Source organism: Triturus cristatus, chromosome 7 (genome assembly GCF_964204655.1).
Source record: "Triturus cristatus chromosome 7, aTriCri1.1, whole genome shotgun sequence".
NCBI lineage: Eukaryota > Metazoa > Chordata > Amphibia > Caudata > Salamandridae > Triturus > Triturus cristatus.
In genome coordinates this window covers 122,936,266-122,950,667 of record NC_140590.1, presented here as the reverse complement: position 1 = coordinate 122,950,667, position 14,402 = coordinate 122,936,266, and the positions used below count along the sequence as shown (strand labels likewise).

Here is a 14,402-nt window from a genome sequence, read left to right as displayed (position 1 = left end):
CTGTGGAAGTTCTTTTAGTTTCAGTATTTTAGACCATTCCCTACCAATATGCGAGTTAACTGGGTGGGAGATTTGTTTATTAAGGGTAATTAGCCGTAGGGAGAAGAGGACCAGGAAGTGATCTTTCCAACACAGTGGGAGTATCTCTTTCACAGCTACATCCCCTTCCCTGGCAAAAATAAGGTTCAGCACATGGCCTCCCTGATGTGTGGGGCTCAGCACCAGCTGCTGTAGATTAACATTCCGCATGCTTGGCACATTTCTTTAAAAGCCGTGTCGAGGTTACCATTCTCCCAAAGATTGAAGTCTCCTAGAATCATTAGTTTAGAGTGGGAGTGTGAGAGATTATATATCACATCAATCAATTCTTGGTAACGGGGGGCAACACCTCCCGGAGGTCTATAACAGAGTATACCGGAGCACAGAGCACCCCCATTATTCTTAAGTGAAAACCAGAGTAGCTCGCACCCCAAGACTTCCTCCACACATTGGGGCGAGGTTCCAGGTCTCTTTAAATATAATTGTTTAAAAACTGGCACACAGCCAACGCGTTTCGTTCCCAATTTAGCCAGTGGGAACTTTGTCAGGGCTCAAATAATAACCAGCTGGTGCATGATTTTCAAAAGTCTTTTTGGATAAATTCTTTGCCGGTTATCATCCCGTAACTTCTATGACTTCTTCGCTCCAATGGTTTCCATATTAGGAATGTACGGATGACTCGCTCTTTTAAAGGACGCAGGAGATTGGGCTTTGTTTATTTGTTCAAAGCAGGTCCTTAGGGACACTGGATACCTGATATAATTGGGTGCTAGAATTTTGTGACTTCATCTAAAAGGGAGGTTATACGTTGCCTCCGAGGCTTTTATTTATCCAAAAAGACTTTTGAAAATCATGCACTAGCAGGTTATTATTTGAGCCCTGACGAAGTTCCCGCTGGCTAAATTGGGAACGAAACGCGTTGGCTGTGTGCCAGTTTTTAAACAATGTAATAAAAGAAGCACTTTTTGGAACAGATCTCTACTCACTTTATTGACTTCACAAGTGCACCTTCCATTTCTTTTCAAAATCTCGGTTAATAGTGGCACCTTTGGACGGTGGGTGCAGGAAGTGTTTGCACCAACCCTCTATCTTCAGAGTATACATGGACTGAATGTGCTTGACCTTGGTCTGCTGTTTGTTTGTTTTTTGCCTCTTTAAATATACTCCCAACCCCCCACCTCTTCCACCTGTCCTTGGTTTGCGAAATATTTTGAACCCCGGGGGGCAGGCCAGGCCTAATTCCACTTCCCCATCTAAACGTGTCCAGGTTTCTGTAAGAAACAGGACATCCAGGTTATGAACTTCCAATAGTAAGTGTATCTCGGAATGATGCTTAATAAGAGACCTCACATTAACCAACCCACAGTTAAGGCTATTTAACATACCTTCTTTACCGGGAGTTTTACCACAGCTCTCTTCCCTCATTTCTAATGCCATATTCCTCTGTGCACAAATCAGAACGAGCTTGTCCCTGGAATAAGTGCAACGGATGGTGAGAGATGCAGCATGGCTGGCGCTGAGCGCGACCGATGCATGGACGGGCGCAGACGGGCTTGCCTTTGGTGCGCCATCAGCGCTCCCGCTGCGCGCTTGCATCGCATCTCTTAAATAGAGCAGGATGCGGTCAGCCACTAGAGCGCTAATCAGGGTGGTGGAGCTTCCGGTGACTCGCTCTTACAGACGAGTACACCAACACACCCTGGTAGCGATATGCAGGGCAAAAGCAAAAGTGGCTAATACCAGCAATGAATACAGCAAGTTAAAACAGTATTCTTCGAAAGCGCCTCCTGTATTTTAAAAGCCTAAAAATTATCACAATTTCGCAGTTTCACTGAACTTTCAAAAAGAACGCTTTTATATTTAACAATTCCTCTGCTAACAGCTCTAAGAACTAAGAACGCGCAGCGGGTAATCAATTTAATTGAGAATCATCAACGAGAGTCATGCCGCCGACATCAAACCGAGACCTGGCCTGGATTTCAGGTTCATCCCGCTGAAAGCTCAGGAGCTCCAGACTTCTAGGATTTGCCCGGGGGAGGGCGCTGAAGCTATCCGATATCGACACAGATCCAGCTTGAAGAAGTGGCTTGCTCGATGACGAGAGAAAATGCTATAAAAAAACATTTTAAAGTCCAAAGGTACAAATTTGACCTAGGCCGCCTGCTTAGTATATTCGACTAAGGCTCCATCACGCTTGGACTCAAACTTTGACTTACGGTCAAGCTCAACCAGATGTCTCAAAGTGGCGCTTTATAGTGTTTATTCTTTAGAAATGTATATCGCCGGTTCCCTACATTGGATTTTTGCCATTTTGGTGTCTATGTGCTCATAAAAATATAATCTATTGTTATTAATTGGTGTTGGATTTTTATTGTGTATTGTGTCTTACTTATGTTATGGTGTTTTTAAATGCCTTACACACCTGTCTCCTAAGTGAAGCCTATCTGCTCGCAGCCAGCTACCAAGAGTTGAGCAAGGGAATAGTTTATTGAAACCTTGACTGAACCTTTTAGTTGTGCTTATGCCTTATTACTAGTGGTAGGTCCCTACTTATCACAACTAGAAAATCACTTTCCAACAGATGGGTTCCTCGAAAATATGATGTTACAGCACAAACAATTACAACGCATGCCTTTGCAACGTGGTTTTTACATCGCAACTACCATTACAACGCATGATTTTACAATGCATGCCATTACAATCCATTTTTAGAAACTACCATTACAATGCACCACATTACAACACATACCAATACAACGCACACCATTACAACGCATAATACTTTTGGGGAAACAGTAGGGTAAGTGTTGGTTAGTGTAGGGGTAAAAATTACTATTCCCACTCCAGTGAGTGCAAAAGTAGGGTAAATGTTGGATAGTGTAGGGGTAAAAATTATTATTCCCTCTCCAGTGAGTGCAAAAGTAGGGTAAGTGTTAGATATTGTAGTGGTAAAAATACTATCCCCATGTACCCCAAAACCCATACCCACCGCAAAACAAAAAAATACCCATTACTTACCTTATAGTGTGCTGTAATGGCATGCGTTGTAATGGAATGCGTTGTAATGGCATGCATTGTAGTGACATGTGTTGTAATGACATGCGTTGTAATGGCATCTAATGTACAGGCAGTTGTGTTGTAATGACTGCGTTGTAAAGTTAGTGCGTTGCAATGACTGCGTTGTAATGGTTGTTTCCCGGTTTGGTCTTTGAGAATCCTTGTTAGGTCATTTTTGTTTGACTTTCTAATTTTATGAATGTGTATCAAATGGTTGCCTTGCGGATAAGCCCAAACTCAAAACTGTAGGCCTAACTTGGTCATGACGATAACCTCATATGCCTGTTTAGTGCACTAGCAACTTTATGTTCAATGCTACAGGCCTGGTCTGCTTAATATGAAATATTATGACTATTAGAATTAAGAGCCTGTTCCATCAAAAACAAAGGCCATTGATCTAGCTAATTAATTGTGAATAGCAAGTGATAAATCCAGTAAACCTTTAAGAGTCGGTTGCTATCACATTGTGTTATACGATATAGACAGGTTTTTGTTAATTGCAATCTCACAGATTTCCATAGTAGGAAAGTGTTTTGGTGTTGGCCACCCACACTGGCAACATATGTCTGTTTTCAACTGTGATGATTCTTCTTGGGCCACGTTGAGATTGGTTTCATATTATTTTTCAAGTTGTATTTTTCTACATATTTGTAATTTCATAACTGTATACATGACGTTTGCCAGATTATGTATGGTTGAATAGGCCAGTGTTGGGTAAAGTGTAAAGCCAACGTTAAAGGGTAAAGACTTCATCAGTTCATTTGGAAAGGTCATTCCATATTTCATAGGTTAGATTTTCTTTTATGAAATGTTATGACAAAGCCAGCAGAATGACCTATGTATGGTGAGAGCATACATTAAGGAAAATTGGATTTTAAGGATGAATTGTTATTACAATGTGTTAAAGCTCGTAAGCAGGTATTTTGTTGCATGGAAATTCACAGATTACTGTAATAGGCAAGAATGTTGTTGTTAGTGATCCAATTTAGCAAACCGTGGGTATAGAAGATTTGCACTATAATAATCTTTGTCTCTCTTAGGAGAGATAGTATTATGCTTTGCCAACTGTAATTTTATATATATGTTTACTTTTATGACTGTAAGCCAGATGGTTACCTAATAGAAAGCTTACGCTCCGTACAGTTGCCTTGAGTTGGTTATGGTGACACGACAATCATAAAGACCATGTACCTGATTGTTTATTATGAATAGTTAAGAAAAAGGGAGTAGAACTGATTGTGAAAAAAATATGTTAAAGTCAATAGGCATTTAGAGTGGAATGCTATTACTCTGAATTGAAGCCTTTTTGGAACATAGAATTGCACAGATTACCTTACCATAGTCGTCAAGGATTTTGGTGTTGGAGATCCACCCAAACACATTAGGCCTGATTACGAGTTTGGCGGTGCGGGAGTGGACAGCTATGCCGGTGGCCCGATTCCACACTGCCAAACCTGTTTCTGCGCAGCTTGCCAAATTACGAGTTTGGCAGGCTTTTTTTGGTGGCCCCACTGCGGTGCCTTTGAAAATGGGCATCACAATGTGAACGCCAAAAACAGTTTCTGCATGGCATGGGATGTAAAGTCCGTGCAGTGCAAGAACTAAGGGTGCATACACACAGGGGCCTCAAGACCTTGCTTTTTGGGTAGCCTCATCTCACGCAGCGCTTGGCTACCCCTCAGGGTGATTAGTGTGCTCTACATATATTGTTTGATTAATTGATTGAAGGGGCACATGTTGTGCCCCACTGCATACATCCCCATGCACATAGGCAACAGGGGGCCCTGAAGGGCCCCCTTTGTTTCAGGACTGCCAGCCTTTTCACAGAGTAAAGTCCTCCATGACAACGCTGGCAGTCCTGAAACTCGTAATATGCTTTGCAGTGCCGGAACAGCACCACAAGAATATTGCTGAGTCCCTGACTGCCACGCCACCGCCGGGAAATGGCAGTTCCCTGGTGGTTGCAGAGGTGCAAAGTAATTGGGCTGTCAGACTGCCTGTGCGGCGTGGCTGGTCTACCACCGCGTCCCCGCGAGTCTGGTGGTCCTCGGACCACCAGACTCGTTATTAAGCCCATATTTGGGATAGAAAATATGCACTTTAATAATTCTTGTTAAGTCCTGTTAGGAGAGATAGTAGATTGCATAGTCAGTGGTAAATCTGTGAACTTTTGCAATTTTGTGACTGTATGCCTGAAGGTTGCCTGGCTGGATTGTTTACAGTCAGCACAGTTGGCCTTAGTTGATTATGGTGACAAGCCAATGATAACAGTTATAGGATGGATTTGTGTGCAGGGCAATGTGTACACCCAATGCAAAAGGTCTGGCCTGTTTGTTATGAAAAGGGAGTACGTCAGTAGGCCTAACTTACTTATTATTAATTATTACTCTCACAGATTACCATAGGAGGCAAGTGTTCTGGTGTTTTTTGACAAACCTTGGGAGTAGAATTGCAGTGTGGTGATCCTTGTTAGGGTTGTATATTGTTTTGTCATCTGACATTTTATTCATATTTGTAATTTTATAAACATGTATTCCAAATAGTTGCCAATATATGTGCACTCCAGTAGTTGATTGCTATGCCAATGGGCTAAAGCCTGTTGTCAAGTGCTTTGTTACATGAAATCTCCAACTATACTGTTGTAGGCAAGATGTTTGTGACTCATCTGAACAAACCATAGGAATGGACAACGTGCATTATGGAAATCCTTATTATTAGATTCTATTAAAAGGGATATTATTTTGTTTTCATTACTGTATTTGGTAGATATTTCTGAAATTATTATGGAATAACTAATGGCTGCCTTGTGTGAACTCTTATGAACCAACAGAGCGGGTCTGAGATGGTTATGGCCCTAAGGCAATTTTAATAGTGTTTATAATAAAATGCTATGACAAAGACAATAGCCCTGACATATTGATTGTCAAAAGCATATGTTAATGTCAATTGGTATGTGAGGGTAGATTGCTTTTACTCAGCCTACAGATTGGCATTTTATTGCATGGAATCTCACAGATCACCATAGCTGGCAAGAGTTCTTGTGCTGTTTACCACTTCGGACAAACCATGAGTATAGAAAATGTGTACTGTCAAAATCCTTGTTAGGTCCTCATAGGAGAGATAGTATTTTACACTGTGGACTGTAATTTTCTATACCATGTAATTTTTATGACTGTGTACCTAATGGTTGCTTTGCGGGAAAGGTTATGTTCAGTACAGGAGGCCTCAGTTTTTTTGTGGTGCTAAGTCAATGATAACAGCTACAGGCTTGATTGGATCACTAGGAGAAATATTTTTGTTGTCAATGGTCTGTTCTGTTTATTTTGTAACGGTATGATAAATTCATTCTAAATGACATATTGATTGTGAAATGCATATGTTAAAATCAATAGGCATTTATGGGTGTATTGGTATTTTTCTGTGTTAAAGCCAACTGATAGGTATTTTCTTACATGAAATGTCACAGATTACCTTTGTCGGGAATGGGTTTAGTGTTTTAGTGTTGGTTACTGACTTTGTCAAACACTAGAGGGAGAAGATGTGTACTGCAATAATAATTGCTAGAACCTCTTCTTATATATACATATAGGTACCAGAGGGCCTTTGGGTCAACTCTGTTCTCCCACTGGTCTGTCTGAGTGTCAGTGACACCCTGCTTCTATCCATGACAGTGAACTGCCAGGGGTAATGGCTCAGCCCACCTCAGTCATTGGCTCTCTCACCCTATGAATGATGACATTTTCTGGTCACCTTTTTACATCCACCTGAAAAACCAGTGTGCTTCAGTGTCAGGGTTGGTTGAAAGCCCTATTGCTTAACGTTTTCTCTGTTTATAGTTCCCCTTTCATTTAGTTGATGCTACTCTTTTTATTTGAATGTATCCTTGTTCCCAAGGATGCTCTGACTGTGACAGGCTGTGGGAGGCTGACTAGCATGGAAATGTAAGCTGAGTCATCTCTCCGGCTTGATGAACACCTCTTGGACACAGGCAGTATTCCTTTTGCTGCTTCCATAATGTAGAGCTTCGTGCTGCTAGCTTACTGCTGCATAACCTGAAACTGCTGTTGGATTCTTTTGCCCAAGGAGTCCAGAGAATTAGAGAAAGCACTTTAAGGTTAGGCCTGGGGGGAATATGAATTACACAGGAGTAACTTCAGTATGATAGATGAATGCAAATTACCGAAATGATGTAAGCATGCCAGCTTGAGTAATTTGGGGCAAAATCCCTTCCGCAGGAGCACAGGAACAAGAAACATCGGGGCATATCAACAACAACCGGCGATAATTATCTCTAAGCGCACTTAGCGCTAGGATAATTATCGCCGGCTAGCGTGAATTTTTATCGCTGAGATAGCGTGCTATTAGCAACGCTTATCTCAATAGTGATAAAAATCCTCACGCTAACAGGCTAACGTGAGATTATCGCTGGAAACCCAGCGATAATCTCACGTTACCTTGTTGATAGGGACAGGCAAACTTAGCCATGATATCCTCCTTCCATAGGATATCATGGCTAAGTCAGAAAAATACCAGACGTAAAAAAGCAGCGTTAACCGCGGTTAGCGCTGCTTTTTTTGTCTCTAACAGGGTTAGCGACATTCTTGATAATAGGAGAAATGTCGCTTAGCGACATTTCTCCTATTATTTTACTCTGGAACGCCCCCTTTGCATCTCATTAGAGATGCAAGGGGAAGCGTAGAGTAAAAGGGTGCTAACATGCAAATTTGCATGTTAGCACCCTGTTGTTGATAGGGCGCTAGTTTTATCTCTCCTTTTTTGGCTTTTAAAGCCAAAAAAGCAGAGATAAAGCCCTTGTTGATATGCCCCTAAAGAGACTGAGTGGCTGCTGTCTACTGCTGGTTGCGTTCCATAGCATTTAGTGTTATTTTCTTAGTGCTAAATGCATCCTTGGGCCCGTTTTGGATGCAAGAGTGCGTTTAGCACTATGAAAATAGCGCTACATTCTGGATTAGGCTTCCCGCGTAATTGTGCGTGATTATGAGTAATTTTGTGGTACTTGCGAGTAATCATGCTAAAGAGAATTACGCCACTTACGCTCACCCCTACTTAAAGTTTGCTGTTCCCCTTACAAGAAACTGCAGATGCTTACCTCAATGACTGTCCAGGGAATGCATTCTCGCACTGGCTGATGGTTATTGAAGTATTCCTCGTTAAATCTGTTGCTTTGATGGACGGCCAGCATGGTGTTTACCAGCTCTATCTCGGGCAAGAGTGCAGGGTCCACTGCAGGCCATTTATGCCTGTGGGTTAAACACTATTAATGTTGGTCAGACTGAGGAATGATGGTTTGATAAAATGGTAAGCAAGGTCACATTACTGCTGAGGTTCTACATTTGCACACAGTAGATTAGTTTCTAGACACTATTTATGCTGACAATTCTACATTATATTGTTAAACGCTTTCCAATAGGCATCTATATGTAAGGAATTAAGCATCATATTCAGTGACTAGTGTTATTATATACCTCGATTACAATGCTGTGCAGAAGCAGATGTTTGATGTCAGTCTTTTACTTAAAGCCCACCTGGCTTGCAAAAGCACTTTAAGCTGTATTTTTGGTGAGCGCTCAACAAGGACCTCTACTGTCAGATACATCACCAGGTCCTCGATAATCTTAAATGATGAGCTGAGAATTCAGCAAACGTGAAGAAAAACATGTAACAAACTACTTCTGTACAATGTAATTACTGCTTTTGTGTTACAGATCCTCCCAGGACCCCAAAAATAAATGCTGAGGATGTCACGACAACAGGTATTAATCTGAACATTGGATTATATACAATCTTCACAAGTTTCAGTCACCAGCCAGGACATTAACGTGAGGACTTGAATAATAATGTCCATACCCTGTCACTGTTTACATCAAAATGTCAAATTCCAACAACAGTCTGTTTTTGGTTATAGTATTCTGAACTCTGGCCTCCAGAGCAGAGACAGTTTCATAGGAAAGGAAAGGAAAGGTGCATTTGAATTGTGTGTGGGGGGGTCTTGTGTGCTTGCATGAGTGCCTTTCATTTCAGTGTATGTTCTGTGTCTGGAGGAAAGAGTACGGGATGGGGAGAGAGAAAGCAAGTGCATGTGTTCCTTCATGTCTGTGTATGTCCTGCATCTTAAAGGGCTCTCTGACTTTTTCTTGCTCTATGTTTACTCTCTCAATCCGTCTCATTCAATCTCACTCGGTGTCACTAATTTACACAGTCTCACTCATTCTACTCTTACCCACTCTGTCTCAATCAGTCCTGAAAATTCTCACTCTCGCTGAATTACTGTCTTACTGTGACTCACTCAGTCTCGCACACAGTAACACTCAGTTACACTCACTGTCATTCTCCCTCCCTCCCTCACTCACTCACATTCCTTCTCACACATACTTGCTCTTACTTTCACTCATTCTCACTCACTCCGACTCACTCCTTCACTCACTCTCTCTCACTTTAACTCTCACTCACAGTCACACAGACATGCTCACAGTGCTGAGATCTCACTACACACGAACTATCCCTGATGGCTGGTGCAGGCACCTTCATGCCCCCTAAGCCAGCAATCAGACAATGTCACGAGCTGCCTCAGTTTGTTGCTGGACCCGCAGTTGGTCTGCAATTTATTTACATTGTACCAAGAGTGCATACTTATTCATTCTTGGTACACTAAAAATGGACCAGAAAACAAGGAGGTTGTAGTGTAGTTGTAGAGCCGATAAATGAGAGCCGCCATTTGGTCCAGAGACACCTCTGCATCAAATGTAAGGGCCCAGCGTCTAATGCAATAAATATCGAACCTGATAAAATGAGAGACTCCTGTGTTCAGAAATTATTGGGTCAGATAATTTTTGCCTGCTCTGAGGTATCTTCTCATAAACTGAGCATAACATGCAGATTTTGGTACTTCAGAAATAATCCATGGCAGTCAGATGATGACCTTTAATAACGTAACAAACACTAGAAGAGTGAGAGCGTGGTGCGTGTGTGCTCGTCCATCCTGCAGCAAGGCAAGGGATATTTTGTTTAACAACCAACCAGAGGATCTCTTTTGAGTGAGTCAGTGTATTCACACTTCCTACAGACCTTTGCTGATTATGATGAAATAGTCTTTACTTACACAGAATAAACAGCCTGGAAACAGAATCAACAATACGTTGTCCTCAAACCTGAGAACCAAAAATACAACACCTTGATAAAAATGTATTTTCACACGGTAATTCACTGTTATTTATTACTTAAAATTAATTGATACCAACTGTACTGAGGTTGTCAGACAAATCTCTAATTGCATAGGATCACACTGGCCGATAGTGGACGAGCTGGTGATTAAGGAGACCCCTCGAGCTTTTCATTAGCCTGAGGTATGTGCGGTCCAAGGGTCAGCTCTAAAATGCTCTGCTGCAAGTGGTACAGCTTGTTAGCCAGTAACAAAGAGAGGGGGATAAGGCACTAAAGCATTGACACCTGCAACCGTCTATCGGAGATTGTCTACCAAAATGAGGAAGCAAGAAGTAGAAGTTGCTCTGTAGGAAATCCTCGCATCAGTGGCAATGCATCGTCCTCGGTCGACCGTCTTGTTGAATCTCTCTACAAGCCCATTGGTTTGTGGATGGTAAAGGTGTGGAAAAGTATAACAGCACACTCCTTCCACACGAGCTGCATACATGCAGACATGAAGTTGGTGTCCTTGTTAGACTCCCCTTCCTTGGGGAATACTACTTCGGTGAAAATCCTAATTAGGGCCTTAGCCACTGCAGGTGCTCTTGCTGTGCTCAGAGGTATGGCCTCTGGGTAACATATGGCAAGATCCACAAGTACCAGAATAAACCAGTTGCCAGAGACTGTCTGGGGACCCATGGACTTAACAAAGCTGATACCCACCCTCTCGAAGGAGGTGTTAACGGCAGGCAAAGGATTCAGGGGAGCTTCCAGCTTCTGTCTGTCTTCCTGCTGGCCTGGAACGTCATTATAAGAAACAATGGTTCTGTCGGGTATGAACAAAACAATTACTTTGTTCTACGAACGGATCGAGGACAATTGAAGAATTAATCCAAAAATGACCACATAAATTATGAAGTACAAATCACACACACAATGTTAAAGTACAACTCACGGTAAAGTCAAATTTAGTGGGTGAAATGCTGTTCTTTATACATAAATTGCATCATTTATATAAACACCCATATCATTTGTAAAGCAAGGTTACCAAAGTAATAAACTATAAAGTGAATTTGTGAATCCGTGACAAAGTGACATAAGTGACAGAATTGTGCATAATATATACAAAGATTGAATACAAAAAACTTTTTATGTACAAAATATACAAGAAGAGGGCCAGTATTAAAGAGAATTACAATGACACCGTTTCACGAATAAATCAGAGTATGTATAGAAACAGGTCTTGAACTGGTCCTAGCTATTGTCGTCCTGGAACGTCAAGCAAGTCCTGCAAATGTATCCGAGGAAGCCTTTATCCAGGACCAAAGAAAGTGGGGGACAAGTCTGGCAAAGGTCTTTTCCAATCCTAGATGTCCTTCCAGGGGTATCTCTTGAGCCAGCCCAATGAAGAAGGCCCTGTAGCACTGGGGAACTACCAGCTCCCATGTTGCCAAATGCACACGTGCCTTTGCCTCATTATACAGGAGGTTTCCCTCCAGTACATGTGCCGACTGTCAGAGGCATCGCCTGCTGCCTGGGATTCGGCCTGTTGCATCATGACTTCCAAGGTTGGGCACCCTTTCCATGCCTTGTAGAACTCCTCCCTGGTGGGACCTCCCTATGCTTGCCATCCACCAAGTTCAGGTAGGTCACAAAGGGAGACAATATCTTCTCAAGTGGGCTTCGGAGCAATCTCCTCTGGTGCCCCATCCACCTCAGCTGGAAGACATTCGGGTGCTGGTTTCCCATGCCCGTTTCCCTTCCCTCTTGGTAGCAGGACTTTTTTGTTACACACACCCACTCAGGTCATCCCAACATTTCCAGGTGTGACTTGAGCTCCACTTTTCTTCCAGGGAGTTTGCTCTAGGTCATTCCCTAACAAACAGTCTACAGGCATGGCAGGGTTCACTGCAATTTTCAGAAAACCTAACCCCCCCCACTCAAATGGAACAAGAGCCACTGGATAGTGACCCTGACGGTTGTCAGCTACTAGAACCTGGTGGAATGTATTGTATAAAATTTGCTCTGGGGCCTCAAGCTGACTCCTTACCATAGCCACACTGGATCCTGTGTCCTCAGCCTCAACTCCTTGCCTATTAATGGTGACCAATTGCCTATACGTTACAGTATTAGAAGCCAAATGGGCTTTAGGCATCATCCCCACATCACCAAGGGACACTAGATTCTATCTCCCCCCCCCACTGACATAGACAGACTCCTCCCCAAGCACTAAAATTGCCAACCCTGGTGTCTTATCTCATGTGGGAGGCTGTGCCCTCTTTGAGATTTTTGGGATCCTCCTTGTAATGCCCAAACTCATAGCACTCCTAGCACCTGGGGATTTTGTCCTGACTCTTGTTGGGAAAGCTCTTATTTTGGTGCCCAAATTAGGAATAGCACTCTTTCTTTAGATAACTGTTTGGGGGCCTTGTGGGAACTCCTTCTTTTTTATCACCCCCTCTATCCTCTGGTGAGAACCCTGACCACCCTTTTGGCTGTCCCCCCAGATACCTTCTTGGACAACTGATGCTGACCCAGAGATCTGCCTCTTTAGCAAGCTTCCTGGGGTCAGTCAGCTTGCTGTCAACTAGATGTTGGCGCAGCTCTGGAAAACAAACATCAAGCATGATTAGGTTTACATCCAAGTGAAATCATCTACCTTACTGCCTCTCACCCAGCCCTTCACTGCTTTGCTGAAATAATCTAGGAAGTCTACCCAGGTCTGTGTGGAGAGTTTTTGAATGCTCCCCAACCTCTGTCTACACATGTCAAGGGTCAACCCAAATATACTGATAAGCATGGCCTTCATGGGAGTGTCCTGTGTATGGTCCTCTAAAAATAGTGTCTGGTCAGGAGTCTGTCCCTTCCCACTGTGGGAATGTACCTCCACATGCTACTCCCCCATTACTCCTGAGGAACACTGTACACACACAGAGCCATTTCATTGGCTTAGAGCCTCTTATCAATGTCATTACCCACCACATAACTGGGTACCAAATCCTTTTGGATGCATACATTCCCTTCTCCATTGGCACTGCAGGTATGCTGCCACCAATACTGCTGTACTCCACTAGCATGCCTTTGATGTCCAACTGCCTGAGGCTCAGCGCATGGGCAATTCACTTTTCGTTCATGGCCAGCCTCTTTTATTACAAAGTTTGCTCTTTTTACAGCTTAGCAAGCTCCAACTTTAGCTTTCTCTCCTCTCTCCTGTCCTCCAGCTCCCTGTAGTCAGGCCTCTGGATGACACACTACTACCTGCCCGGATTGAAATCTCCAATTCTGGAATGATGTTGCTCCCGTCCTCTACAAGTAGCAGTTCAAGACCCTCCTGTGAGTCTTAGTCCAATTCCTCCTCATCATCCATCTCCTCCTCCTCATTTTCTGTGGGGGCTTGATGGGTCTCTGCCCATGCCTTTAAAGCCTTTTGGATCTAAGCCTTTTTGATGCTCGTCTTGGCAGGCAACCCCTTATCCTTGCAAAACCCCTTGGGCTGGATCCCTGTGTAGCTCTCCAGGTTGGCCAGCTCAAACTCAATCTTTGCTGGTGAAATCACAAATCCAACAGGCAGTTTGAGAGAGAATAATTTGGGAAAAACCAAAAATGCCAATCAGTGAGAATGAACTCGAATTGGTGTTAGGTATGGCATCGTAGTGTACATCACATTACTATATGGCACTGCACAAACACAAGTCCTATTCTCATCACTGATCACAAGTGTTACATATTGGGTTTCTGGTTGGCAGAGGTATGCACCCTGTCCAAGCAGGAACCACAATACTAGTCAGGGTAAGGCACAAACATACCCTAAATTAACCTGGGCTCACACCCGGGTAGCTTGACACAGAGCTGTCAGGCTTAACTTTAGCGACAATGTGTGAAGTATTTGTGCAACACTTAAAACAGTAAAACAGTGGAAACACCACACACAAAGATACCACACCTGTTTAGAAAACTAGAGCTTAATTTAATGAACAAAATAAACCAACATGATAAAACTCTAATATGTAGAACCGGAGTTATGACTTTTTAAAGAATATCCTGGATTAAAGTGCTTAAAAGCATAAAGCGCCAACCGGGGCTATGTGGACGTGCTTGACCAGGTAAAATACAAAAGTTCAAGCTGACTGTGATGGAGCCCGGGT

The 14,402-nt window shown here is 42.9% G+C and overlaps 1 protein-coding gene across 7 annotated transcripts in view; it reads left to right on the top strand.

The window, feature by feature from the left end:
• The window catches only part of LOC146809005 (sialic acid-binding Ig-like lectin 13), a 550,981-nt gene that overhangs the window by 456,405 nt on the left and 80,174 nt on the right, over positions 1-14,402 (top strand). For all 7 annotated transcript variants that reach the window (XM_085615789.1, XM_085615786.1, XM_085615790.1 and 4 more), the window contains one exon: positions 8,823-8,870. In XM_085615789.1, the coding sequence (XP_085471915.1) occupies positions 8,823-8,870 (48 nt within the window). The remainder of the gene's footprint in view (positions 1-8,822; positions 8,871-14,402) is intronic.